Here is a 25,903-nt window from a genome sequence, read left to right on the forward strand (position 1 = left end):
AGACAAGAGTACTGGAGTGGGTTGCTATTTCCTTCTCCAATATCGTAGTGTATTATTGCTAATAAATATACTACAATTTATCCACTCTACTGTTGATGGACATTTGGGTTGTTTGTAGTTGTTAGGTGTTACATATTTTTGTATGTGTATCCTAGTATACCTTTCCAGGTGGAGATCTGCAGGTTCGTACAGCATATAAATCTTTAGCCTGACAATATAGTGCTGAACTGTTTTTCAAGGCGGTTTTATTAGCTTGGATTCCCACCAGTAGTATATGAAGGTCCTTGCTCCTTTCCAGTGATTAGCATTACCAGTTTGGTGTATGTAGTGGTAGTTGTGAGCATATGATTTTCATTTTAATGAAATTAAAATGATTAATAAGACCAAGGACCATTTCGTATGTTTAGTGGTTATTTGGATATCTTCTTTTGTTGTGTTCTTGTTCAAGTCTTCTGTTCATTTTGTATTAGGTTGTATCTTCTTTACTGATTTGTAGATGCTCTTTATATATTCTGGACATATATATATATATGTCTTAATATATACATATTATGAATATCTTCTCTGTTTCTGTACATGCATTTTTACTCTTTCATGGTATCTAGAAGTTCTTTTAGAGTGTAGTAGACTTTAATATTTTCCTTTATTGCTAATGTATTTATGGTCCTGTTTCAGAATTTTTTCTCCATCATGAGGTAATGAAAGATAGTTTTCCTGTCTTCTAAAGCTGCCTTTCACATTTAGATCTAGAACCCATTTAGGTTTTTTGTTTTGTTTTGTCTTTTTTTTTGAAGAGTGGATTCTTTTTATTTTATTTATCTTATTTTTTGGCCATGCTGTATAGCACATGGGATCTTAGTTCCCTGGCCAGGGATCAAACCTGTGTCCCCTGCATTGGGAGTGCAGAGTCTTAACCACTGGACCACCAGGGAAGTCCTTGATTTGTTTTGTTTATTGTATAGTATAAGGTGAGGGTTTAGTTTGACTTTCTTTTTTTCCTGTGTGATTGTACCACTACTGTTTTTGGAAAGATCATCACTCCATTGTGATAAGTCAAGGGTCTATATATGTGTGGGTCTATTTCTTTACTGAAATAGACGTTATTGTTCCACTAATTTATGTTTTTTTTCAGACACAGAAAAATCTATGTAAATGGAAAGTGCTAAATAAGAATAGGAATGAATACAAATCATTAATCATTATAACGAATAGAAAATGTACTAAACTCACCAGTCAAAAAACAAAGATTGTTACATTGGATTAAAAAAATCTGACTATATGTTTTTTAAAAAGAGACCTACTTAAAGCTAAGAACTCAAAAAAGTTTAAAAGAAGGTAAAATGAATCACCAAGCACATTCTGAGAGTCTTGCATTTAAATGGGAAGAAATGGTGTCTTGAAAGAGTTGGTTTCAACTCTTTGCTGGGTCTTTGCTGGGTCCAAGAGCCTGTGCTCCTGTCCCCCAGTGGTCGTCAAAGCTGTAGGCTCCTACGTTTCCAACGTTTTCCTCCCAGGGCAGCCATGTTCTTTATTTGTGCCCCGGAAATTTTCTTTGTTCTGTTGTGGGATGAGCCATGCATTTCAAAGGAACTTGCTGTACTCCGTCTAGCTTTTTTTAGGCATGTGTGTGGGTGTCTCCCCCACCCCAATTGTTTAGTCTTCTGTGTGTTATCTGAACTGTTAAATACAGTTTTAAGAACCCACCCTTTTGGGGGACTGCTAAAAGTGATTGCCTGTAGGGGGGTGTTATGGATCATTTCTTATATTCTTGTGCATTTTTCATATTTTTGCAAAAGAGCACATATTTTATAACTTTTTTAAATTTAAAAAAGGAAGTTGCCCGTAAGATCCTCCAAGTAATAGTCCTTCTTTTCCGTTTGTTGCAGGTGGTGCGGTTGTGTCAGAACCCAAAGCTGGCGCTAAAGAATAGCCCACCTTATATCTTAGACCTGCTGCCAGATACCTACCAGCATCTCCGCACTATCTTGTCAAGATATGAGGGGAAGATGGAGACACTTGGAGAAAATGAGTATTTTAGGGTATTCATGGAGAATTTGATGAAGAAAACTAAGCAGACCATAAGCCTCTTCAAGGAGGGGAAAGAAAGAATGTATGAGGAGAATTCTCAGCCTAGGTAATGGAGAATACTACACAAATATTTATTCAGGTTTGTGACTGCCCGAATGGGTAACACGTAGAAATAGTGGAGTTGGTTTTAATTTTATGTCAACAGAAATAGAATGCAAAGTTAACATTTTGACTTAAAGCTGTGTTTTGTGTTAAAGGTTGCCTTGGAGGGTAGTGATCCATCTCTAGCTCTGATCATTCATTTAACCTCTGAAAAGTGAGTGACTTACAGTCAGGAAGATGAGCTGGAGACAGGCGGTTTTTTAGAGATCTGGAAGTTTGTGGATAGGTGAGTTTGAAAGAAAGAAGTTGGAGTTGACAGTAAATAGTAAGGGGTCAGATTTGGACCATGAGCTGTGGCCCACCAGGCTCCTCTGTCCATGGGATTCTCCAGGCAGGAATACTGGAGTGGGTTGCCATGCCCTTCTCCAGGGGATCTTCCCCCACCTAGGGATCAAACCTGTGTCTCTTACATACGTCTCCTGCATTGGCAGCCGTATTCTTTACCACAAGCTCCATCTGGGAAGCCTCATTTGCCTGAGCTGGTAGCATATTAAGTAAGGTTATAAGTTGGGGATAATAGAAAAAAATTAGCTAGTAGTTTGGATAACTTAAAAAAAAAATAAACCTAAGTGAAATGACATTTTCTTTATAGGTAAGGTAGCTTTTCAAATAGAGAAAATAGAATACTTTTCAAATAGAATTGGCAAAATGCAGTTAATTCAATAAATATTTGAGGAACCATTAAGTATTCTTTTGTAATTATTAAATGCTAAAAACTGTATTGGCGGTTCCGTGTGTTATTGGCTTGGTTGTTGTAAATTATGTATTGGGAGAGAAATAGATTGATTGCATGTATTGTATAGTTGTGTTTTGTCCAGTCAGAATTAAATATTAACTCACCTGGAACAAGTAATAAGATATAAATTCTGTTAGAACTTTTTAGGGAGTAACTTACTCTTGAGGAGTGACTTGAATTGGGAGGGACAATAATTTCTGAGGGCATTCAGTCAATGTGCCAAGGAGTAATTTATTAAATGGTATCCTTGTAGACTTTGATTCTGTTGGCTTAGATTCTGGGAACTTTCATCTTTCACTTAAAATTTTACCCACATCATTACTCATGTTAACTTTACTGTGACAAATGACTCAGGTTTGGTCTAGAGTATTAGAATTTTCTTCTTAAGAAGATTTCTGGTGACTGAATTCTATTTGTAGGAACTTTTATAATATCTAATTTATATGAAAATGACCTTTGTCTACTTAAATTATTTAAATTTTATGGCTTTTGTTAAAACCGTGACTACTTAGACATTAGCTAATCAGTCATTTTGTATTGCTAAATTAAAATAAAAGTAATTTTGGACTTTATTAAGTACCGTAACTTAAGAATAATTTTATTTATCATCCACAGTGTACTAGGTTCTAATTCTAGGAGGTGAAAAGAAGAGTTAAGCATTTAATTCTGATGTCATGTGATAAATGCTTTAATAAAAATATGTACAAAATGCTGTATGAACAGTGTTGCCTAGTGGCATCGGGGAAGGTGGCACAGAGAAAGTATTATTTGAGCTAGATTTTGAAGGATCTTTTGAAGGAATTTTCTAGGCAGAGAAGTGAAGCAAAGGCCTTTAACACAGTGGCATGAAAATGCAGGCTCTGTTTAAAGAACGTGAGCGGTCTGGTTTGGCTAGAACTAGGGGAGATAGATAAGCTGGAAATACAGGTTGGAGTCAGATTGTAAAGAGCTGTTTTTTGACCTCTAGAATTTCTCCTGTTGATAACATGCTGCTATAGAAAAGGTTTTATTTATTTATTTTTTGAATTGTTGTTCAGTTGCTAAGTCGTGCAACTCTTTGTGACCTCATGGACTACAGCTTTTTTAAAATAATGAAACAAAAATTGTAGATTTTTCAGTCTTTTTGGAGCACACTGAACATTGACTGACATTTTACTTTTTTTAATTTTTATGACTGATAATTCATCACTGAGAGGCAGGATAGTCTACTGGTTAAAAAGAGAATTAACTCTGAAGCCAGCTGCCTTAGTTTGAATCTTAACTTTTCCACTTACTTAGTGTGATTCCTTGGTTTCCTCATCTGTAAAATGAGATAATAATATAATTTTTCTTGTGGGGAATTTGATAAGTAAATGTTTGGTCCTTAGAACAGTGAATTTTCTTGTTGGGAATTTGATAAGTAAATGTTTGGTACTTAGAACAGTGATTGGCATATGGAAAATAATGAGTGGGTTAGCTCTTATTATATTAATCATCTTCATTACTTTCATTACTATAAACATAGATTGTTGGGTCAGGCTGTTTGTCATTAGTAAGCATAACCTGATGAAGTACGTGGGACTTCCCAAATGGTGCTAGTGATAAAGAACCCACCTGCTAGTGAAGGAGACATAAGAAACAAGTTCAGTCCCTAGACGGGGAAGATCCCCTGGAGAAGGGCATGGCAACCCACTCCAGTATTCCTGCCTGGAGAATCCCATGGACAGAGGAGCCTGGCGGGCTATAGTCCATAGGGGTACAAAGAGTCAGACATGACTGAAGCGACTCAGCAGGCACACATGCATGCAATGAAATGCATAGACCAGTTTGCTCTTACTACGTGGCTTCACAAGATGCTTGTAAGTTCTTTTGCTTTTTAAAAAAAATCTTACTGTCAGTATGTCTGTTGGTATCAATTTCATTTCCCCTAATATAAAGCTTTTAATCCACTATAGGCTTGACCATACAACCAGGCTTGTACAAATTATATATAAAGTGGGAATAAATAAATTTGAGGTGAGAATACAATTTTTTTTTGGTAAAGGAAAAATATATGGCTTTATGATCTTTGTGATCTGTATTTTGGTTGTTAGTAGGCTTTTTTCCTATGCAGTTTTAAAAATTGAGATAGGATTCATATACCATAAAATTCACCCTTTTAAAATATATAATTTAGTAGTTTTTAGTGTGTTCACAAAGTTGTGCAACTGTCACTACCACTTAATTCCAGAACATTTTTATCACCCCAAAAAGAAGCCTCATTTTCATTAGCAGTCACTCGCCATTCCCTACTCCTGCTTCTCCCCAGCCGTTGGTGATCAATAATATTTACTTTATGTCTCTGTGGATTGCCTGTAATAAACATTTCATTTACATATGGCCTTTTTTGTCTAGTGTCTTTGACTTAGCGTGTTTTCCCATTCATCCATCTTATAGCATAGATCATCACTTCATTCCTTTTTATGGCAAAATTATATTTATATTGTATTTGTGTGTGTGTGTGCACGCTAAGTCATATCCAACTCTTTGCGACTCCATGGGCCATAGTCCACCAGGCACCTCTGTCCATGGGATTTCCTAGGCAAGATTACTGGAGTGGGTTGCCATTTTCTTCCCCAAGGGTCTTCCTGACCTGGGGATTGAACCCTTGTTCCCTGTGTCTCCTGCATTGGTAGGCGGATTCTTTTCTACCGTGCTACCAGAGTATTTATACTGTAATTATATTTTATTGATATTGTATTGGCATTTTGATTACAGACATTTGGATGGTTTCTATTACTAATAATGCTGCTATGAACATTTTGCGCAATTTTTTGCGAGACTATATGTTTTCAGTTCTATTGGATATATATCTAGGAGTGGAATTGCTGAGTCATATGGTAATTCTGTATTTAACATTTTGAGGAACCACCAAATTGTTTTCCACTGCAGCTGCACCATTTTACATTCCCCAAGCAATATATAAGAGTTCCAACTTCTCACCAATACTTACATTTTTTTTGTTATAGCCATCTTACTGGGTATGAAGTAGATACTCATTGTTTTGATTTTCATTTCCCTAATAAGTAATAAAATGAGCAGTCTTTTTATATGTTTATTCTCTGCTTGTGTATGTTCTCTGGAAAAATGTCTGTTTGAGTCCTCTGCTTGTTTTTTTGACCTGGGTTACTTGGCATCCAGTTCTATCACTTCATGGCCTGTAGAAGGGGAAAAAGTGGAAGCAGTGAAAGATTTTATTTTCTTGGGCTTTAAAATCACAGACGGTGACTACAGCCATAGAAGACACTTGCTCCTTGGAAGGAACGCTATGACAAACCTAGACAGAATATTAAAAAGCAGAGATATCACTTTGCCAACAAAGGTCCATCTAGTCAAAGCTATAGTTTTTCCATTAGTCAGGTAAGGATATGAGAGTTGGATCATAAAGAAGGCTGAGTGCCGAAGAATTGATGCTTTTGGACTGTGGTGCTTTAGAAGACTCTCGAGAGTCCCTTGAACAGCAGGGAGATCAAACTAGTCAATCCTAAAGGAAATCAACCTGAATATTCATTGGAAGGACTGATGCTGAATCTCCAATACTTTGGCCACCTAATGCAAACAGCTTACTCTCTGGAAAAGACCCTGATGCTGGGAAAGATTTAAGGCAAAAGGAGAAGGGGGCATCAGAGGATGAGGTGGTTAGATAGCATCACTGACTCAGTGCACATGAATTTGAGCAAACTCTGGGAGATAGTGGAAGACAGGGGAGCCTGGTGTGCTGCAGTCAGTGGGATCGCAAAGAGTCAGACACAGCTTAGGGACTGAACAACAACTTGTCTTTTTATTGTTGAGTTGTAAGAGTTCTTTACATATTCTGGATACTAGATTCTTATCAGATATATGATTTATAAAACTTTATTCCCATTCTGTGGATCATCTTTTCACTTTCTTGGTAGTATAATTTGGTAGCCTTTCCCTTCTTCAGGGGATCTTCCCAACCCAGGGATTGAACCCAGGTCTCCCACATTGCAGGCAGATTCTTTACCAGCTGAGCCACAACGGAAGCCCAAAAATACTGGAGTGGGTAGCCTTTTCCTTCTCCAGGGGGTCTTCCCTACCCAGGAATCAAACTGACATCTCCTGCATTGCAGGCAAATTCTTTACCAACTGAGCTATCAGGGAAGCCCAGATTCTTACCAGATATATGATTTATAAAACTTTATTCCCATTCTGTGGGTCATCTTTTCACTTTCTTGATAGTATCATTTGAAGCACAGAAGTGTTTATTTGGTTGCACCAGATCTTAGTTGCAGTACACAGGCTCTTAGCTGTGGCATGTGGGATCTAGTACTCTGACCAGGGATCGAACCTGGGCCCCCTGGATTAGGAGTGCAGAGTCTTAGCCATTGGATCACCAGGGATGTCCCTGAAGCATGAAACTTTTTAATTTTGATGAAGTTCAGTAATTTTTTTCTTTGGTTCCTGTGCTTTGATTTCATAGCCAACAGTGAAAGTGACAGTGTTAGTTGCCCAGTTGTGTCCGACTCTTTGTGACCCCATGGGCTATACCTCTGTTCATGGAATTCTTCAGGCAAGAATACTGGAGTGGATTGCCATTCCCTTCTCCAGGGGATCTTCCTAATGTAGGGATCAAACCCAGATCTACATTGCAGGCAGATTCTTTACTGTCTGAGCCAGCAGGGAAGCTTCATAGCAAAGAAACCAGTACCTAATCCAAGATCATGAAGTTTACAGTTATGATCATTTTGTGTTAATTTTTGTTTATGGTGTAAGGTAAGGGTCCAACTTAATTCTTTTGAATGTGGTCATCCAGTTTTTCCAGCACTATTTGTTGAAAAGACTGTCCTTTTCTCACTGAATGAAGTTGGCATCCATGTTGAAAATTAATTGACCATGTGTGTGAAGTTGTATTTCTGGGCTCTCTATTTTATTTCATTGGTCTATATGTCTATCCTTATGCCTTTCCTGGTGGCTCAGACAGTAAAGAATCTGTCTGCAATGTGGGAGACCTGGGTTCAGTCCCTGGGTTGGGAAGATCCCCTGGAGAAGGGCATGCCAACCAACTCCAGTATTCTTGCCTGGAGAATTCCATGGGTAAAGGAGCCTGGTGGGCTCCAGTCCATGGGGTTGCAGAGTCAAACACAACTGAGCAACTCACTTTAGCTTTCTGTATATATATCTTTATGCCAGTACCACAGCATCTTAATTACTGTAGTAAATTTCTTTGTAGTAATTTCAGTAATTTACTTTGTAGTAAAGTTTTGAAATCAGAAAGTGTGAATCTTCCAATTTTGTCCCTTTTCTAAATTGTTTTGCCTTTTTTGAAGTCCCTTGAGATTCTTATGAATTTTAGGATTAGCATGCCAATTTCTACCAAAAGGGCAGCTGGAATTTTAATTGAAATTGCACAGGACCTTTAGATCAGTGCAGGAATTACTGCTATCCCAACAATACTAAGTCTTCCCAATCTATGAACGTGGGATGACTTCCCATTTATTTTGGGGTCTTTATAATTTCTTTCAGCAGCATTTTGTTTTCAGTGTACAAATCATTTACCTCTTTGGTTAAATTTATTCCCAAGTACTTTACTCTTTCAGATGCTATTATATGAAATTGTTTTTTCTTAGTTTCATCTTTAGATTGTTCATTGCTGCTGTGTAGAAAGAATATGGTTCAGTTTTGTGAAGTTTTGTGTTTGATTTTGAATCCTGTAACTTTGCAGAAATCATTTATTGGTTCTGGTGGTACTGGTTTTTTTTTTTTTTTAATGGTTTTTCTTTAGGATTTTCTACAAACAAGATCATGTCATGTGCAAATAGAGATAGTTTTACCTCTTCCTTTTCCATGCGGGTGCTTTTAATTTATTTTTCTTGCTGAATCACTTTAGCTAGAACCTCATGTGTTGGATAGAAATTATGTTGAATAGAAGTAGTGAGAAACAGACATCCTTGTCTTGTTCCTGACATTAGGAGGAAAGCTTTCAGCCTTTCATCACTGGGTATAATGTTAACTGTGGGATTTTCATAGATGCCCTTTATCAGGTTGAGAAAGTTTCTATTTCTTTATTATTATTTTTTTAATCACAAAAAAATGTTATAGGCCTTTTATGATTTGCTCCTGGTTTTTCTTCTTGGGAAAGGAAGATTTTTGGACTCTTAAAATTCTAGAAAAAGTGAGTATCTTGAGTTGCGTTAAGGACAAGAATGCAGGCAAGCCCAAGGAGTAACTGAAATCAGGGTTGAGAATGCTGCCAGGACACTACCTGTATTCTCTCAATGCAGATTACTATCTGAAATCTGGTCTCTGCTAGAGGCTTCTCAGGTGACTCAGTGGTAAAGAATTCACCTGCCGATACAAGAGATGCGGGTTTGATCCCTGGGCTGGGAGGTCCCCTGGAGAAGAAAATGACAACCCACTCCAGTATTCTTGCCTAGGAAATCCCATGGACAGAAAGCCTGGCACGTTACAGTCCATGTGGTCACAAAGAATGAGACACAACTCAGCGACTGAGCAAAAGCAACAGCTGGCCTCTGCTAAACCCAAGATTTACATCTTACAGGTTTCCACCATAGCAGGGCATCTGCGTCTTGATACCCCTTTTGTTTTAGGCTTGGTATAGACCAATTGATTATCTATGGACCAATCAACTCTAAAAGAAAAACTTAGTTCTATGATTAGTCAAACATGGGCAAAGTGTCACTTCTAAACAAACCTGCTATGGCTTGGGGAACATATCTGTTCCCTCAAACCATGTACATGAGGGAATTTCTTCCCAGACTGGATGTTAAGGAGCTTATCCCTTAAATATTCTGTAGAAGAGTGTACATAAGTGTCTGTCAGTATGTAATACAGTTACTTCCTGTTTTTATTTTAGAGAGGATATTAGATGAATTAACTTCTCTGAAGATAAATTTGCCATCATTTTTCTTAGCCTACCAGGCTCCTCCGTCCATGAGATTTTCCAGGCAGGAGTACTGGAGTGGGTTGCCATTGCCTTCTCCGAGACTTTATAAAAAATGAATTAAGTGAAAACCATAAGCTGCTTTCTTGCCTTTTATCTTTAATTCTGGTTTTTGCACCTGTTTTCCTTAGTGTGCAGGATGTTATAGTAGAAGCTGAGTGGGATTATATGGTGCAGTTAATTTTAAAATTATCTTGCTGTATTGTCATTGTCTTATTGTATTCATTTTGGAAGTTAAACTTTTCTGTTGCATGTATATTATCTTTTTAGAGGTGGTTATAAACTGAAATTATCAAAATTTGGTTTTGTTATATTCAGCCAGGAAGAATTCAGAAATAGATAAAAGCTTATGTGCTAACCATTCATTAAAGAAAAAATAGTAGTGAGTATTTTCTCTGTGGTAGGCACTGCTCTAGGAGCACTGATACAGCAATAAACAGAAGATAGTCCCTTTTCTCACGATGCTTATTGCGAAGAGTTGTACATGACTTAATGACTGAACAACAAAATTATAACCTTATGTTCTGTCTTTTACATTTGTTTCAAAAATATAACCACTGAACCAGTATTCTTTTGGTTTCCAGGTTATCCTCCAGTGGAAGAGTGGTGATTCACAAAGAAATGGCAGAATTTGTTACTGCTGTAGTTTTTCCCTAGTAGCCTGAAAATAGGTGTCAACAAGTATGGCAAATCCTATTGGTAGATGATGGTGGCTTAGATCTGTGTTGAGTTTGGGCAGAACTTGAGGTGTTTTAAAGCTTGCATAACATGACTTGTAAATGCATTGGATTAGGTTTCTGGTTTGAGCAAGTGGATGATCTAATGGGAAGCCATGGAAAGGTATAAATAACCAGGGAAGGTCATGATCTGATTTTTATTTTGTAGTGCTAGTATTGGCTGTTGTGTGGGAAATGGATTAGGCTCGTGGAGGTAGCAGTGATGAAAGTAGAGGGAATAAGTTAAAAGATTACTGCTATAGACCAGATAAGAGATGAGATAACTTAGGTTAAGGATGAGAAAGTTGAAAGGAAGGAAAATAGAGTGGAGCTAGACTCAGTAAGAATTGCTAGTGGATTGGACAAGAGAATGGTGAGAAGAATGGGCAGGGATGCTTTGTAGGTTTGTGGTCATTAACTCTGCCAACTGGTGGCAGCATTTACTAAAATGGAGAATTCGGCGTAGAGATGGGAAAAGTTAGTTGAGAGTAAGGGAAATTAAGATTTCCATTTTGGACAGCTTTAAGTTTGAAATATTCTCATGAGCCATCTAAGGTGATACATCAAGCAGGCAATTGCGTATATTAGAGTTGGGAGTTTAGAAGGAGAGATCTAGAATAGAGAATTTTGGTAATATTCAGAATAGTATATAAAGCCAGGATGTCTGGTTGGGGAGAGAAATCATCAAAGGAGACTTCAGATGGGGCACAATAAGGAAGAAAGTAGAGAATAGATAAAAATAGCCAACACAGTAAAAAACAAAAACAAAAGAATTCTCTCTAAAACGGAGCCCTGCTATGCTGTTGGTAGAACTGTAAATTGGTGCAGCCACTGTGGAAAATAGTATGGATATTCCTCAAAAAAAAAAGCAACTAAAAATAGGATTGCCTTATGATCCAGCAGTTCCACTCCTGGGTATTTATCCAGAGAAAACAATAATTCAAAAAGATAAATGCACCACTGTGTTCATAGCAGCACTATTCACAATAGCCACGACATAGAAACAACCTGAATATCTTTCAACAGAAGAATGGATAAAGAAGATGTGGAATACACACACACACCTATGTACACACACATCATGAAGTAGTACTTGGCCATAAAAAAAGAATGAAATAATGCCATTTGCAGCAACACGGATGGACCTAGAGGTTATCATACTAAGTGAAGTCAGTCAGATAAAGACAAATACTGTATGATATCACTTATATGTGGAATCTAAAATATGATGCAAATGAACTTATCTATGAAACAGACACTCACAGGTATAGAGAACATACTTGTGGTTGCTGAAGGAAGGGAGGTGGGGTGAGATTTGGGAGTTAGCAGATGCAAACTAGTATATACAGAATGGATAAACAGCAAGGTCCTACTGTATAGCATGGGGAACTATATTTAATATCCTGTGATAAACTGTAATGGAAAAGAATATAAAAAAGAATGTATATATATGTATAACTGAATCTCTTTGCTGTATGGCAGAAATTAATACAACATTGTAAATATACTTCAGTTAAAAAAAAAAAAGAAATATCCTTCCTTCCCCTCCTCAAATTCTCTCTAAATACAAAACTAGCAAAGGAAATAAGTAATCCATGAAAGAAGTGGATTGCAGGCAGATTCTTTGCCGACTGAGCTATGAGGGAAGCCCTTCTATCAATTTGTTAGTCGTAAAAAATTTCCTTTTGGCCTGTAAAATTAGCAAAAAGACAAAAAAAAGGAAAATCTACTTATAACTAATGTTTCAAAGGACGGGGTACAGGAATGTGAGCACTCATACCTGGCTGTGGTAGAATGAAACTGGTTTAGCCTTTCTGGAGGGTGATTTATCAGAAAGAACAGAGAAGCGATTTGGGTTAAAATGCAGTTACGAAGCTATTCATTTAGATGCTGTATGTAAAAGGGAAAAACTGGAGACAACCTAAATGTCCAACATAAGATAAATTACATACACAAGAGAAGATAAGGTGTGCTATGTAGACATACAAGTTTCTGTCATTAAAAATTTTTGATAGGCAGTATATTAAAGAAATAGTAAAAATGGCAAAAGGTACACATTTCTAATTATAAGATGAATAAGTCCTACGGATATAAGGTACATGATGACTATAATATTTTTATAAAGGAAAAGAGGCTACAGAATTGTATCTGTAACTAATAAGATCACATTTTTGTAAAATGTATTTAAGAAATATAGAAAAAACATAGAAGGAATGATACTGAAATATCAACAGTAGTTATTTCTAGGTATTGGAATTAGAGGTAATTTTAATTTTCTTTCTATTTATATCTTTTATCAATTTTCTCCAATTAATATATAATCAACCAAATTATTTTTTGAAAGAAGAAAAAGATGTTGATACTTCTTAGGTGACAACTTGGATTTACAAGGACAATCCTGAACTTCCCATTTCTTATAGTAACATGATTGGTAGGTTCAGTTGAGTTCAGTGAACCTAGTCAAAGTCCCAAGTTCTCAGCTCGAGAGACTAGAGAACTGGGCTCAAATGGACAGGGTGAAGTTTAATGAAGGTGAAGAGTCACATTTAGTTCTTAACACCATCCTGTACAACTATAATATGACAGCACTTGCAGACCAGTTAATCATAAATTACTGTGGTTAATTGTTAATATTGATGATAAGATCTTAAGAAATTCTAATGTAGGTGTTTGGCTGAATATAAGTGCCTAAAGTACAGTTTGTTTGTTTTAAAACAAATATCTACATTGTCGTATAGAGCTGTTGTTGTTAACTGATATAGTTTTTTCCTCAAAGAAGACCTCAAAGAACTTTCATGTATGTGGATTATATATCTACCAATATTTACTATGAAGAAGTGAAGTGAAGTTGCTCAGTCGTGTCCGACTCTTTGCGATCCCATGGACTGTAGCCTACCAGGCTTCTCAGACCATGGGATTTTCCAGGCAAGAGTACTGGAGTGGGTTGCCATTTCCTTCTCCAGGGGATCTTCCCGACCCAGGGATCGAACCCGGGTCTCCTGTATTGTAGGCAAATGCTTTACCCAATGAGCCACCAGGGAAGCCCTATTTACCATATCACTATTAAAACCAAGAAATTGAAAATATTTAAAATAACATTTAATAATAAGCCCATTACATATTAACATAAAATATTTTTTAAAACATGAGAACATTTTAACAGAAAAAAAATTTTCTTTTTTGGCCACATCACGTGGCTCGTGGGATCTTAGTTCCCTGAGCAGGTACTGAACCTCTGCCACAGCAGTGAAAGCCTGGAATTCTAACCACTAGGCAACCAAGGAGACTGACCACTAGTTCCTAAGGGAACTCCTTGGGAAATATTTTAAAAAATAAATATCTCTCCATTTTTGCAAATCTCTTAAACTGCCTCAGACAACATTTTGTACTTGGTTACATGAAAATTCATTGGTCTGTCTTGCATTTGGAATGAATCTTTTACCCCTGCATGGTTTTATAGCATCATCCCTTGGTCACTTGGAAAATATTGGTTCACTAGGTTATGTAGATTTTCCAAGTGTTGACACATGACTGTATAATCACATTCATTAGTTAAATATCATTAGAAAAATTTCATTTGGAAGCTGTTAAGCTCATAGTGGAGGATGGGTGATCACTTGTTTTCCTTGAAGTGACAAGTCACTTTGCTTATTTTGGAGAAACTGCTAAATAGCCAAGTCTGAGTAACCATACTTTGTCTATTAGTCATTCTTTCAAGCAAAAATGGTGTTCCACTCCATATGTGAAAATCCCACAGCTAACATTATACTCAATGGTGAAAGACTGAAAGCTTTCCACTAACATCAGAAGGGACTTCCCTGGTGGTCCAGTGGCTAAGACTCCATGTTCCCAATGCAGGGGGCCCAAGTTCAATCCCTGGTCAGGGGACTAGATCCCACATGCCACAGTTAAGACCTGGCACAGCCAAATAAATAAATAAATTTTTTTTTTTTTTCAAAAGAGAAATAAGACAAGGATGTCTGGTTTCACTGCTTCTATTCAACATGATTTCTGTTCAGCATATGAAGTTCTAGCCAGAGTGATTAGGCAAAATAAAATAAAAGCACCCACATGGGAAAGGAAGAGGTAAAACTATCTCTCTTTGCTCATGACATGATCTTGTTTGTAGAAAATCTTAAGGAATCCATTAAAAAAAACCCACTACTACCAGAACCAATAAATGATATCTGCAAAGTTATAGGATTCAACATCAAACACAAAACTGAATTGTATTCTTTATACACAGCAGCAATGAACAATCCAAAGATGAAACTAAGACAATGTAATAGCATCAGAAAGAGTAAAGTACTTAGGAATAAATTTAACCAAAGAGGTGTAAGATTTGTACATTGAAAACAACAAAATGCTGCTGAAAGAAATTAAAGAAGACCCAAATAAATAGAAAGACATATCATGTTCATAGATTAGGAATGAGTCAGTATTGCTAAGATGGTAGTACTACCCACATTGATCTAAAGGTCCTGTGCAATTCCTGTTAAAATTCCAGCTGCCATTTTGGTAAAAATTGATACTCTAATCCTAAAATTCATTAAGAATCTTAAGGAACTTTAAAAAGCCAAAACAATTTAGAAAAAGGACAAAGGTGGAAGATTCACACTTCTTGATTTCAAAACTTTTACTACAAAGCTACAGTAATCAAGATGATGTGGTACTGGCATAGGGATAGACATATAGACAAATGGAATGAAACAGAGAGCCCAGAAATACACCTTCATACGTATGGCCAATTAATTTTCAACAAGGATGCCAAGTCCTTTCAATGAATGGTGTTAGCAAAACTGGATAACCACAATTAAAAGAATGAAGTTAGACTTTCACCTTATATTACATATAAAAATTAGCTTTAAATGATCAAAGACCTAAATTAAAGAGCTAAATACCAAACCCTTAAAACAGGTGAAGATCTTCATGATGTTGGATTGGGCAGTGATTTCTTGAGTTATAACACGAAAAGCATAGACCAAAAAAAAAAAAAAATTGATCAACTGGACTTTATCAAAATATAAAAACTTTATTCATCAAAGGACACTAATAAGAGAATGAAAAGACAACCACCAACTGGGAGAAAATATTTGCAAAGCCTGTATTAGGGAATTTAAATCCAGAGTACGTAAAGAACTCCTACAACTCAACACACACACACACACACACACACACACCCCCCCAGTTCAAAAATGAGTAAAAGATTTGAATAGACACTTCTCCCAAGAAGTTATGTAGTTGGCCAATAAGTGCATGAAAAGATGCTCCATGTCATTAAGAAAATATAAATAAAAACCACAAGATACCACTTCACACTTATTAGAGTGGCTATTATGAAAAAAGCAAAACTAACAAAAATTGGTGAAGAGACATTGGAATCCTTTTCCATTTCTGGTGGAGATGTAAAATAGTGCAATCACTTTGTAAAGAATTTGGTGGTTCCTCAGAAAGTTGAAGTGGAATTACCATATGATTTACTGATTCCGCTAAGTATCTACCCCCAAAGAATCAAAAGCAGGGACTTAGATATTTGTGCTCCTGAGTTCACAGCAGCATTCTTCCTGATAGCCAAAAGGTAGAAACAACACAAGTGTCCCTCACTAGATAAATGGACAAGCAATAGGTGATGTACTCATGTGATGGAATATTATCCAGCTATAAAAAGAAATGAAATTCTGATACATGCCACAACATGGCTGAAACTTAAAAGCATTTTACTAAGTGAAATAGATACAAAAGACAAATATTGTAAGATTCTGCTTATATGAGGTATCTAGACTAGGCAAATTCATAGAGACAGAAAGTTAGAAAGGAGGTTACCAGGAGGCTGGGCAGAGGGAGAGTAGGTGGTTATTGCTAACATTTCTGTTTGGAATGATGAAAAATTCTGGACATGGGTAGTGGTGATAGTTATACAACATTGTGGATGTACTTAATGCTACAGAATTGTACATTTAAAAATGGCTTACAAAAGAAGATATTCCTCAAAAAAAAGCAACTTCTTCAACTAACTAAACATGGCACGAATGCTTCTTGTGAGGACAACTGTTATTACAGCGAGAATGCTTCTTGGGTACTTATCATTTGGTCACACGTAATATTACTTTGCCAACAAAGGTCCGTCTAGTCAAGGCTATGGTTTTTCCTGTGGTCATGTATGGATGTGAGAGTTTGACTGTGAAAGCTGAGCGCCGAAGAATTGATGCTTTTAAACTGTGGTGTTGGAGAAGACTCTTGAGAGTCTCTTGGACTGCAAGGAGATCCAACCAGTCCATTCTGAAGGAGATCAGCCCTGGGATTTCTTTGGAAGGAATGATGCTAAAGCTGAAACTCCAGTACTTTGGCCACCTTGAGCGAAGAGTTGACTCATTGGAAAAGACTCTGATGCTGGGAAGGATTGGGGGCAGGAGGAGAAGAGGACGAAAGAGGATGAGATGGCTGGGTGGCATCACTGACTCGATGGACATGAGTCTGAATGAACTCTGGGAGTTGGTGATGGACAGGGAGGCCTAGGCGTGCTGCGATTCATGGGGTCGCAAAGAGTTGGACACGACTGAGTGAGCTGAACTGAACTGAATATTTTTAAAAATATTCTCAATATTCCAAATCTAAAGAAATTAATGGTCTTTCCTGTTTCATCAAGGATATTCTGAAGTGCAATTAGCATTTTGTTTTTTATTTTACTGCAAATCATGGTGATGAATACGGTGCCTCCATGTACGTTCAGGGCTCCTGCCTTGATTCAGCCAGGACACCAGCAAGACACAACTCACCATTGACTCTGTGCCTTCGGTGCAAGTGTCAACCCAGTGGAAAAGATGAATCATGTCACGTCTTAAGTAGTAGTATGGAAATAGTTTTAACGTTGCAAACTCTCTGAAAGAGTCTCAAAGACCCCTAGGGGTTGCATAACACACTTTGAGAACTACTATATTGATATACAAGTTTTAAAAGTGCTACAGCCATGTTATAGAGAATTGAAAAGTAGTGCAAGGAAAAAGATAGTGATTCATGCTGCTGTTATTTTGATGTAGTTCCTTTTAGTCTCTTGAAGGGTGACTTGATGTTATACTGTTCCAGTACTGTCTTGTAATTCTGGAGCAAGGCAGGCTAATCTTAATCCTCTTTTATGTTTGAACCATTATACATTTCAAAGGAACAGAATATCAAGGCTGGTAAATAGGTTTTAATAATTGCTGGTCCTATAGCTAGGATGTAGCTGCTTAGATTGTTGATTTGAGGAGTTCAGTGGGTAAAGGTTGGAATAGAAATGTGGAATAGAAATGTCTTCCTTGGACTTGAGAAAGAGATATGACACTGTCATAATTTGTTCTTTGTACTATTTTAGTCTAAAATTCATAGTTTTAGAAAATTTTTATCTAACTTCTTCAGAAAAAAATTTTCTTTTCTTCCCCTTAGGGGACTCCATTTATATGTATATTTGCCTACTTGGTGTCATCCCCATAGGCCACTGGTATTCTGTTCTTCATTTTTTTTCCACTGTTTTATTTTGAGGATTTTCTATCGTTGGGCTTTTGAGTTATTTAGTCTTTTCTTCTACAGTAGTTAATCTGCTGAGAGTCCCTCCCATTTTAGTTTACATGTCCAGAAGGTAGGTTTAGATCTTTTTTATGTCTTTCATATCTTCAACATGTACAAGAATTTCTCTGCTTTTTTGTACAAATATAGTTAAAATAATTATTTCAATATTCTTGTCTGTTCTGTCATTGGTGTCACTCATGGATTTAATTCTATTGATTTATTTTTATCCTCACTTGCTTATTGCTTCAATTTCATGTTTTCTGATTTTTGATTGGATGCTAGACATTGTTAATTTTACTGTGGTAGGTGCTCTATACTTCTGTATCCTTATAAATATTCTTGAGCTGTATTTTGGGATATAGCTAAATAGTTTGATCCTTTTAAACTTTGTTAGGCAAGGCCAGAATAACTTTTAAAAAAATATTAACCTTTTAAAAATTGAAGTATAGTTAATTTTGTACAATGTTGTATTAATTTCAGGTGTATATGAGGTGTAATTATATATATATATATATAGATAGAGAGAGAGAGATTTCAGATTCTTCTCCATTTTAGATACTGAGTATAGTTCCCTATGCTATACAATAAGTCCTTGTTGTTTGTTTTATGTATAGCAGCGTGTATATGTTAATCCCAACCTTCTAATTTACCTCTGCCCCTCTATTATCTCCTTTGGTAACCATAAGTTTTTTTCCTATGTCTCTGAGTCTATTTTTGTTTTGTAAATAAATTCATTTGTTTCATAAGTGATACATAATATTTGCTTGACTTCACTTAATAGTCTCTCAGTTCATTTCAGTCGCTCAGTCATGTCCGACTCTTAGTCATCCCCATGAATCGCAGCACGCCAGGCCACCCTGTCCATCACCAACTCCCGAAGTTCACTCAAACTCACGTCCATCGAGTCAGTGATGCCATCCAGCCATCTCATCCTCTGTCGTCCCCTTCTCCTTCTGCCCCCAATCCCTCCCAGCATCACAGTCCTTTCCAATGAGTCAACTCTTCGCTCAAGGTGGCCAAAGTACCGGAGTTTCAGCTTTACCATCATTCCTTCCAAAGAAATCCCAGGGCTGATCTCCTTCAGAATGGACTGGTTGGATCTCCTTGCAGTCCAAGGGATTCGCAAGAGTCTTCTCCAACACCACAGTTCAAAAGCATCAATTCTTCAGCACTCAGCTTTCTTCACAGTCCAATTCTCACATCCATACATGACCACTGGAAAAACCATAGCCTTGACCAATCGGACCTTTGTTGGCAAAGTGATGTCTCTGCTTTTGAATATGGTATCTAGGTTGGACATAACTCTCCTTCCAAGGAGTAAGAGTCTTTTAATTTCATGGCTGCAGTCACCATCTGCAGTGATTTTGGAGCCCCCCAAAATAAAGTCTGACACTGTTTCCACTGTTTCCCCATCTATTTTCCATGAAGTGATAGAACCGGATGCCATGATCTTCGTTTTCTGAATGTTGAGCTTTAAGCCAACTTTTTCACTCTCCACTTTCACTTTCATCAAGAGGCTTTTTAGTTCCTCTTCACTTTCTGCCATAAGGGTGGTGTCATCTCCATATCTGAGGTTATTGAGATTTCTCCCGGCAATCTTGATTCCAGCTTGTGTTTCTTCCAGTCCAGTGTTTCTCATGATGTACTCTGCATAGAAGTTAAATAAGCAGGGTGACAATATACAGCCTTGACAGACTCCTTTTCCTATTTGGAACCAGTCTGTTGTTCCATGTCCAGTTCTAACTGTTGCTTTCTGACCTGCATACAGATTTCTCAAGAGGCAGGTCAGGTGGTCTGGTATTTCCATCTCTTTCAGAATTTTCCACAGTTTATTGTGATCCACACAGTCAAAGGCCTTGGCCTAGTCAATAAAGCAGAAATAGATGTTTTTCTGGAACTCTCTTGCTTTTTTGATGATCCAGCAGATGTTGGCAATTTGATGTCTGGTTCCTCTGCCTTTTCTAAAACCAGCTTGAACATCAGGAAGTTCACAGTTCACATATTGCTGAAGCCTGGCTTGGAGAATTTTGAGCATGACTTTACTAGCATGTGAGATGAGTGCAATTGTACAGTAGTTTGAGCCTTCTTTGGCATTGCCTTTCTTTGGGATTGGAATGAAAACTGACCTTTTCCAGTCCTGTGGCCACTGCTGAGTTTTCCAAATTTGCTGGCATATTGAGTGCAGCACTTTCACAGCATCATCTTTTAGGATTTGAAATAGCTCAACTGGAATTCCATCACCTCCACTAGCTTTGTTCATAGTGATGCTTCCTAAGGCCCACTTGACTTCACATTCCAGGATGTCTGGCTCTAGGTCAGTGATCACACCATCTTGATTATCTGGGTCTAGGTCCATCATATTGCTGCAAATGGTGTTATTTCGTTCTTTTTTTAGCTGAGTAATATTCCATTTTGTGTGTATGTATATACTCAGATATAAATATGTTGTTCAGTTGCCCAGTTGTGTCTGACTCTTTGCAGCTCCATGGACTGCAGCGTGCCAGGCTTCCTTGTCCCTCACCATCTCCTGAGGTTTGCCCAAGTTCACGTCCATCGTATCAGTGATGCCATCCAGCCATCTCATCCTCTGACACCCTCTTTTTCTTCTGCCCTCAGTCTTTCCCAGCATCAGGGACTTTTCCAGTGGGTCAGCTGTTCACATCAGATGAACAAAATACTGGAGCTTCAGCTTCAACGTCAGTCCTTCCAATGAGTATTCAGGATTGATTTGCCTTAAGATTGACTGGGTTGATCTCCTTGCTGTCCAAGGGACTTTCAGGAGTCTTCTCTAGCACCACAGTTTGAAGGCATTAATTGTTTGGCACTCTGCTTTCTTTATGGTCCAGCTCTCACAGCTGTATGTGACCACTGGGAAGACCATAGCCTTGACTATATGGACCTTTGTTGGCAGAGTAATGTCTCTGCTTTTCAACATACTGTCTAGGTTTGTCATAGCTTTCCTGCCAAGAAGCAATCATCTGATTTCATGGCTGTAGTCACTATCTGCAGTGATTTTAGAGCTCAAGAAGAGGAAATCTGTCACTACTTCTATTGCCATGAAGTAATGGGGCCTGGTAGCTCAGGTGGAAAAGAATCTGCCTGCAGTGCGGGAGACCCCAGTTCAATTCCTGGATCGAGAAGATCCCCTGGAGGAGGGATAGGCTACCCACTCCAGTATTCTTGGGCTTCCCTGGTGACTCAGATGGTCAAGAATCTGCCTGCAGTGCGAGAGACCTGTGTTTGATCTCTGGGTTGGAAAGATCCCCTGGAGGAGGGCTTGGCAACCTACTCCAGTATTCTTGCCTGGAGAAACGCAAGTCACAGAGTCGGACACAACTGAGAAACTAAGCATAGCACAGTGGGGCCGGATGCCATGATCTTAGGTTTGCTTAATATTTAGTTTTAAAGTTGGCTCTTTCACTCTCTTCCTTCACCCTCATCAAGAAGCTGTTTAGTTCCTCTTCACTTTCTGCCATTAGAATGGTATCATCCACATATCTGAGGTGGTTGATGTTTCTGCCACCTATCTTGATTCCAGCTTGTAACTCATTCAGCCCAGCACATCTCATGATGTGCTCAGTGTATATATACAAACAAACAGGGTGACAGAAGATATGTAATAGTCTGTAGGTCCATCATGTTGCTGCAAAAGGCATTATTTCATTCTTTTTTTTAGCTGAGTAATATTCCATTTTGTGTGTGTGTGTGTGTGTGTGTGTGTGTGTACACGTATACACACACACATACACACCACATCTTCTTCATCCATACAGCTGTTGATGGACGTTTAGGTTACTTCCATGTCTTGGTTATTGTTAATAGTGTTATTATGAACACTGGGGGCATGTATCTTCAAATTTAAGAGTTTTCTCCAGATAGATGAATAGCTTTTAATCTAGCTGTGTGTTAGAATTACCTGTGCTCTCTGAATTATAAGATTCTTCCGCCGCCGCCTATGTGAGAACTGGGGCGTGTCCTGTGCTCCTTTCATACGGGTCGTCCCCAACCTCAGGTATTGCCCTTTGCTCATCGGTGCTCAGCTGTGGATTTCCTGAGCTTGTGCTCTCTATGCATGTCTCTCCTTTCTTGTATTCTGTACTGAGAACTCCAGCTGCCATGGTTTCCCCAGACTCGATTCTGTTTTCTCAACTGAAGAGATGGTCAGGTTCTGCCTGGGTCCCCCCTCCGAGTGCTGAGACCTGGAAACTCCATGCAGTAAGTGTAATCAGCCATAAGAGTTCACCTCCATTTGTTTCCCCTCTCTTAGGGATCACAGTCCTCTGTTGCATGATGTCCACGGTCTGGAAACCATTATTTTATATATTCTGTCCAGTTTTTTAGTTCTTTCAGAGAGGGCATATCCAGTCCCTGCAAATTCCATCTTGGCTGAAAGTAAGAGTCTCAGTCTAAAATTTAATTTGGGGTTTGGGTTTTCCAAATTCAGATACCATTAATATTTATCATGTGATTTCTGTATGCTTGAAAAGTTCAAATGTGGTCTAATCTTCTTTACTGACTCCTTGTCTCACCACACATATCAATTGGGCACTCTCTCTTTTATGTTGAACAAAAAGAGCATGACCTTTGCCTTTTCACTTTATAGATGTGGAAACCAAGGCTCAGAAAGTTAGACTACGTTACCCAAGTGTATGAAGTTATTAAGAGCCAGGGCCTTTTTAATTTAAGCTAGCCTCCAAAGTGTTTGTTAACGATTACTTTGGTTTTCTTGGTTTGAATCTAAAGGAATAATGATTGTGTGTTTCATTTCATATTACAGAAACGATCCCTTGGAGGCCATATTTCAAGTAGTATATGAAATGATAAACTATATAAACTTGGGGAAGTTAAAACATTTTAATAGACCTGTCTTTTGAACAGGCAAATATTCAGTACTGTGATTTACTATAGGATTAGGTATTCACATAGCAAGAGAATTTCACTCAGAATATATCTAACAGAACATAGGCTTGGTTATGCAGATAGGGAATATGAAGGTACGCTGGCCCTTGCCTCCCCTCAAAGAATCAGTGATGACTTTATAAGACCAGAGCAGTATAGAGAAGTAGGCAGTGAATGTTGAGTAGAATGCGCGAAAACCTTTTGTAATCACTTTGCTCTAATAGTGCCAACCAAGACTTGCTCTAAAACCATAATACTTGTGAAGTCTACAACTGCATTTAAATTAGGACATCTTAAAGAACAAGCTCAAAAGCTGGCTACAAGAATGTCTTTTTTGCCAGACTGTAGTATACAAAGCAGCAAATGCTTGCTAGAGATACCTAGTAGCGTGAAAATGTTAGAAACATAGTGAACTTGAATCCTGGAAACATATATATATATATATATATGTTTAGTTTTACTTGCTGTTTATTGAACCTGAAGTGTATGTTTTGTTCTGAAAGCTTAAAACCCTATGTATTAAATTTGTTAAAGAAATGGAATAAAAAACTCCCATTAGCATTTTTCTTTCCTCTTTGTTTAAACCCTTCCCTTACTCCTTTTACATGCAAAACACTCATCCTGCTTAGCATCTAATAAAATATATCTAAATGATTTAAGTATTCAGAGTTACTATGTCTTAACTTGTTTCATTCTTATTCTTATGGTATTTTTCTTATTTACATTTAAAATAATTAGTTGAATGTTTTATTTACCCTGTAACATTGAGCCAGATTGTAGAGATCCCTTTTCTTCTGTTCTGTTCTAACTTAAAAGGGCATGACTAAAAAGCCACTAAGTGGCTTTTTAGGAAAGGAAATCTTTCATCATTATTTCTGTTAACAGTGAGTTTGAACTAAGTTCTCTGTTTCCTTAAAAATAATTTTATTTCTGTACTTATTTATGGCTGTGCTGGGTCTTCGTTGCAGCGTGGGCTTTTCTCTGGTTGTGATGAGCGGACCCTGCTCTTAGTGGCAGCGTGTGGACTTACTGCAGTGGCTTCACTTGTCACAGAACTCAGGCTCTAGGGCACGCGGGCTTCAGTAGTTACGGCACCTGGCCTCTGAGCATAGGCTCGGTAGTTGTGGCACACGGACTTACTAGTTGCTCTGTGGTGTGTGGAGTCTTCCCAGACCAGGGATTGAACCTGTCTCTCCTGTATTGGCAGGTGGATTCTTTACCACTGAGCCACCAGGGAAGCCCCAAGCTAAGTTCTCTTGACATGAAACATTGTGAAGGGCTCTTTAGGCCTGTATATGACTGAATAGTACCTTTTTATTTTAAAAATAGTATTTTTTATTACTAGATGCATAATTACTAGATGCAAATCTATGCATAGATTTGATGAGTGATTAAGGCACTGCTTAATACCACAGGACCTAAGTATTTGATTTTTTAAAAATTAGAGATATACACTCATTGAAAAATTATGGGAGGGGGAAAATGTTAAGAGAAATGTTGTACATATACACTTCAAAATAGTTGTAATAAATTTTATGTCGTGTATATTTTCCATTACTTTTAAAAAAGAAATGGCATGATTCAAAGGCTACTGAAATTTTCTTTATGCAAGTATTCATTCAGCAAGTATGATTTTTAATTAACTTATTTTAATTGGAGGCTAATTACAGTATTTTGGTGGTTTTTGCCATACATCGACGTGAATCAGCAACAGGTGCACATGTGTCCCCCAATCCTGAACCCTCCTCCCACCTTCCTCCCCACCCCATTCCTCTGGGTTGTCCCGGAGCTCCAGCTTTGAGTGCTCTGCTTCATGCATCGAATTTGCACTGGTCGCCTGTTTTACATATGGTAATATACGTGTTTCAGTGCTATTCTCTCAAATCTTCCCTCCCACGCCTTCTCCCACAGAGTCCAAAAGTCTGTTCTTTACATCTGTGTCTCTTCTGCTGTCTTCAGCAAGTTTTTTTTTTTAATTTAATTTAACTTTTGCTTTTTGGCCATGCGGAGATCTTGGTTCCCCAACCAAGGATTGAACAGTCTCCCTGCATTGGCGCACAGAGTCTTAACCACTGGGCTGCCCCAGAAGTCCCAGCAAGCATTTTTGAAATCTTGCTCTCAGTGCATTCTAGGTGAACATCGGGCTTGAATTCATAGATGGAAGGATGGGCCTGTATAGAGACCCATATTTTCTTGGTGTCTTGTGGAGAGACGTGCTCAAGCATAGTTGGCTGTGTCTTGGGAGTGAGCTCCAGGAAAGGGGCTCAACCTCCCCCATTGTACTCCTGTACTCTCTCTGTTTATGGGGGTCAATGTGATAAGTGAGGTAAAAAAAGTATGTTTGGTGCCACCTCTTTATAGGAGTTGCTGAGAACCAGTTTCCTGGTAGCTAGAGACTTTGGAGGTGGAGGTTCCTTGGGAAGATGTTAGGAGCCACCCCTGGTCCTAGTTAAGCTCGTTGCCAAGCAATGCAGAAAGAGCAAGATGACCAGTCAGGGGTCAGATGCAGTAATCTGGGAGGGATGGTGGTAGTTTGGACCAAGGTAGTAACTGAACTGTGGTGGAAATAAAAAGTCGCTGGATCAATAAAATAATTTCATATATATACACACACACACACATTGCATATGAGTAGCTTATTCCTCTGCTTGCTAAGTAGAATTCTATTATATGGGTTTACCACAATTTGTTTATCCATTGATGTACATTTTAGTTGTCTCCAGTTTTTGGCTACTATAAATGCAGTTAACAGGAACATTCATGTCCAAGTCTTTGTGTGGATATGTATTTTAATTTCTCTGGAGCAAGTATTTAGGGTGATATGTGTGTGTGTGTGTATATATCACACATTTATATATATATATATTTTTTTTTTAT

At 37.9% G+C, this 25,903-nt stretch overlaps 1 protein-coding gene and 1 non-coding gene across 3 annotated transcripts in view; one reads left to right on the forward strand and one right to left on the reverse strand.

Annotated features, from left to right (window-relative positions):
• Nucleotides 1-859: 859 nt before the first annotated feature.
• Nucleotides 860-932, reverse strand: TRNAG-CCC. The gene has a single exon. It is a non-coding gene; the product is annotated as a tRNA-Gly (tRNA).
• Nucleotides 926-25,903, forward strand: part of CBL (Cbl proto-oncogene, E3 ubiquitin protein ligase) — a 74,083-nt gene continuing 49,105 nt past the window's right edge. For both annotated transcript variants that reach the window (XM_010830460.1, XM_010830461.1), the window contains exon 1: nt 926-2,134. In XM_010830460.1, the coding sequence (XP_010828762.1) occupies nt 1,749-2,134 (386 nt within the window). In that variant the 5' untranslated portion in view covers nt 926-1,748. The remainder of the gene's footprint in view (nt 2,135-25,903) is intronic.

The sequence above is a fragment of the Bison bison genome, unplaced genomic scaffold, assembly GCF_000754665.1.
Source record: "Bison bison bison isolate TAMUID 2011002044 unplaced genomic scaffold, Bison_UMD1.0 scf7180017864518, whole genome shotgun sequence".
Taxonomy (NCBI): domain Eukaryota; kingdom Metazoa; phylum Chordata; class Mammalia; order Artiodactyla; family Bovidae; genus Bison; species Bison bison.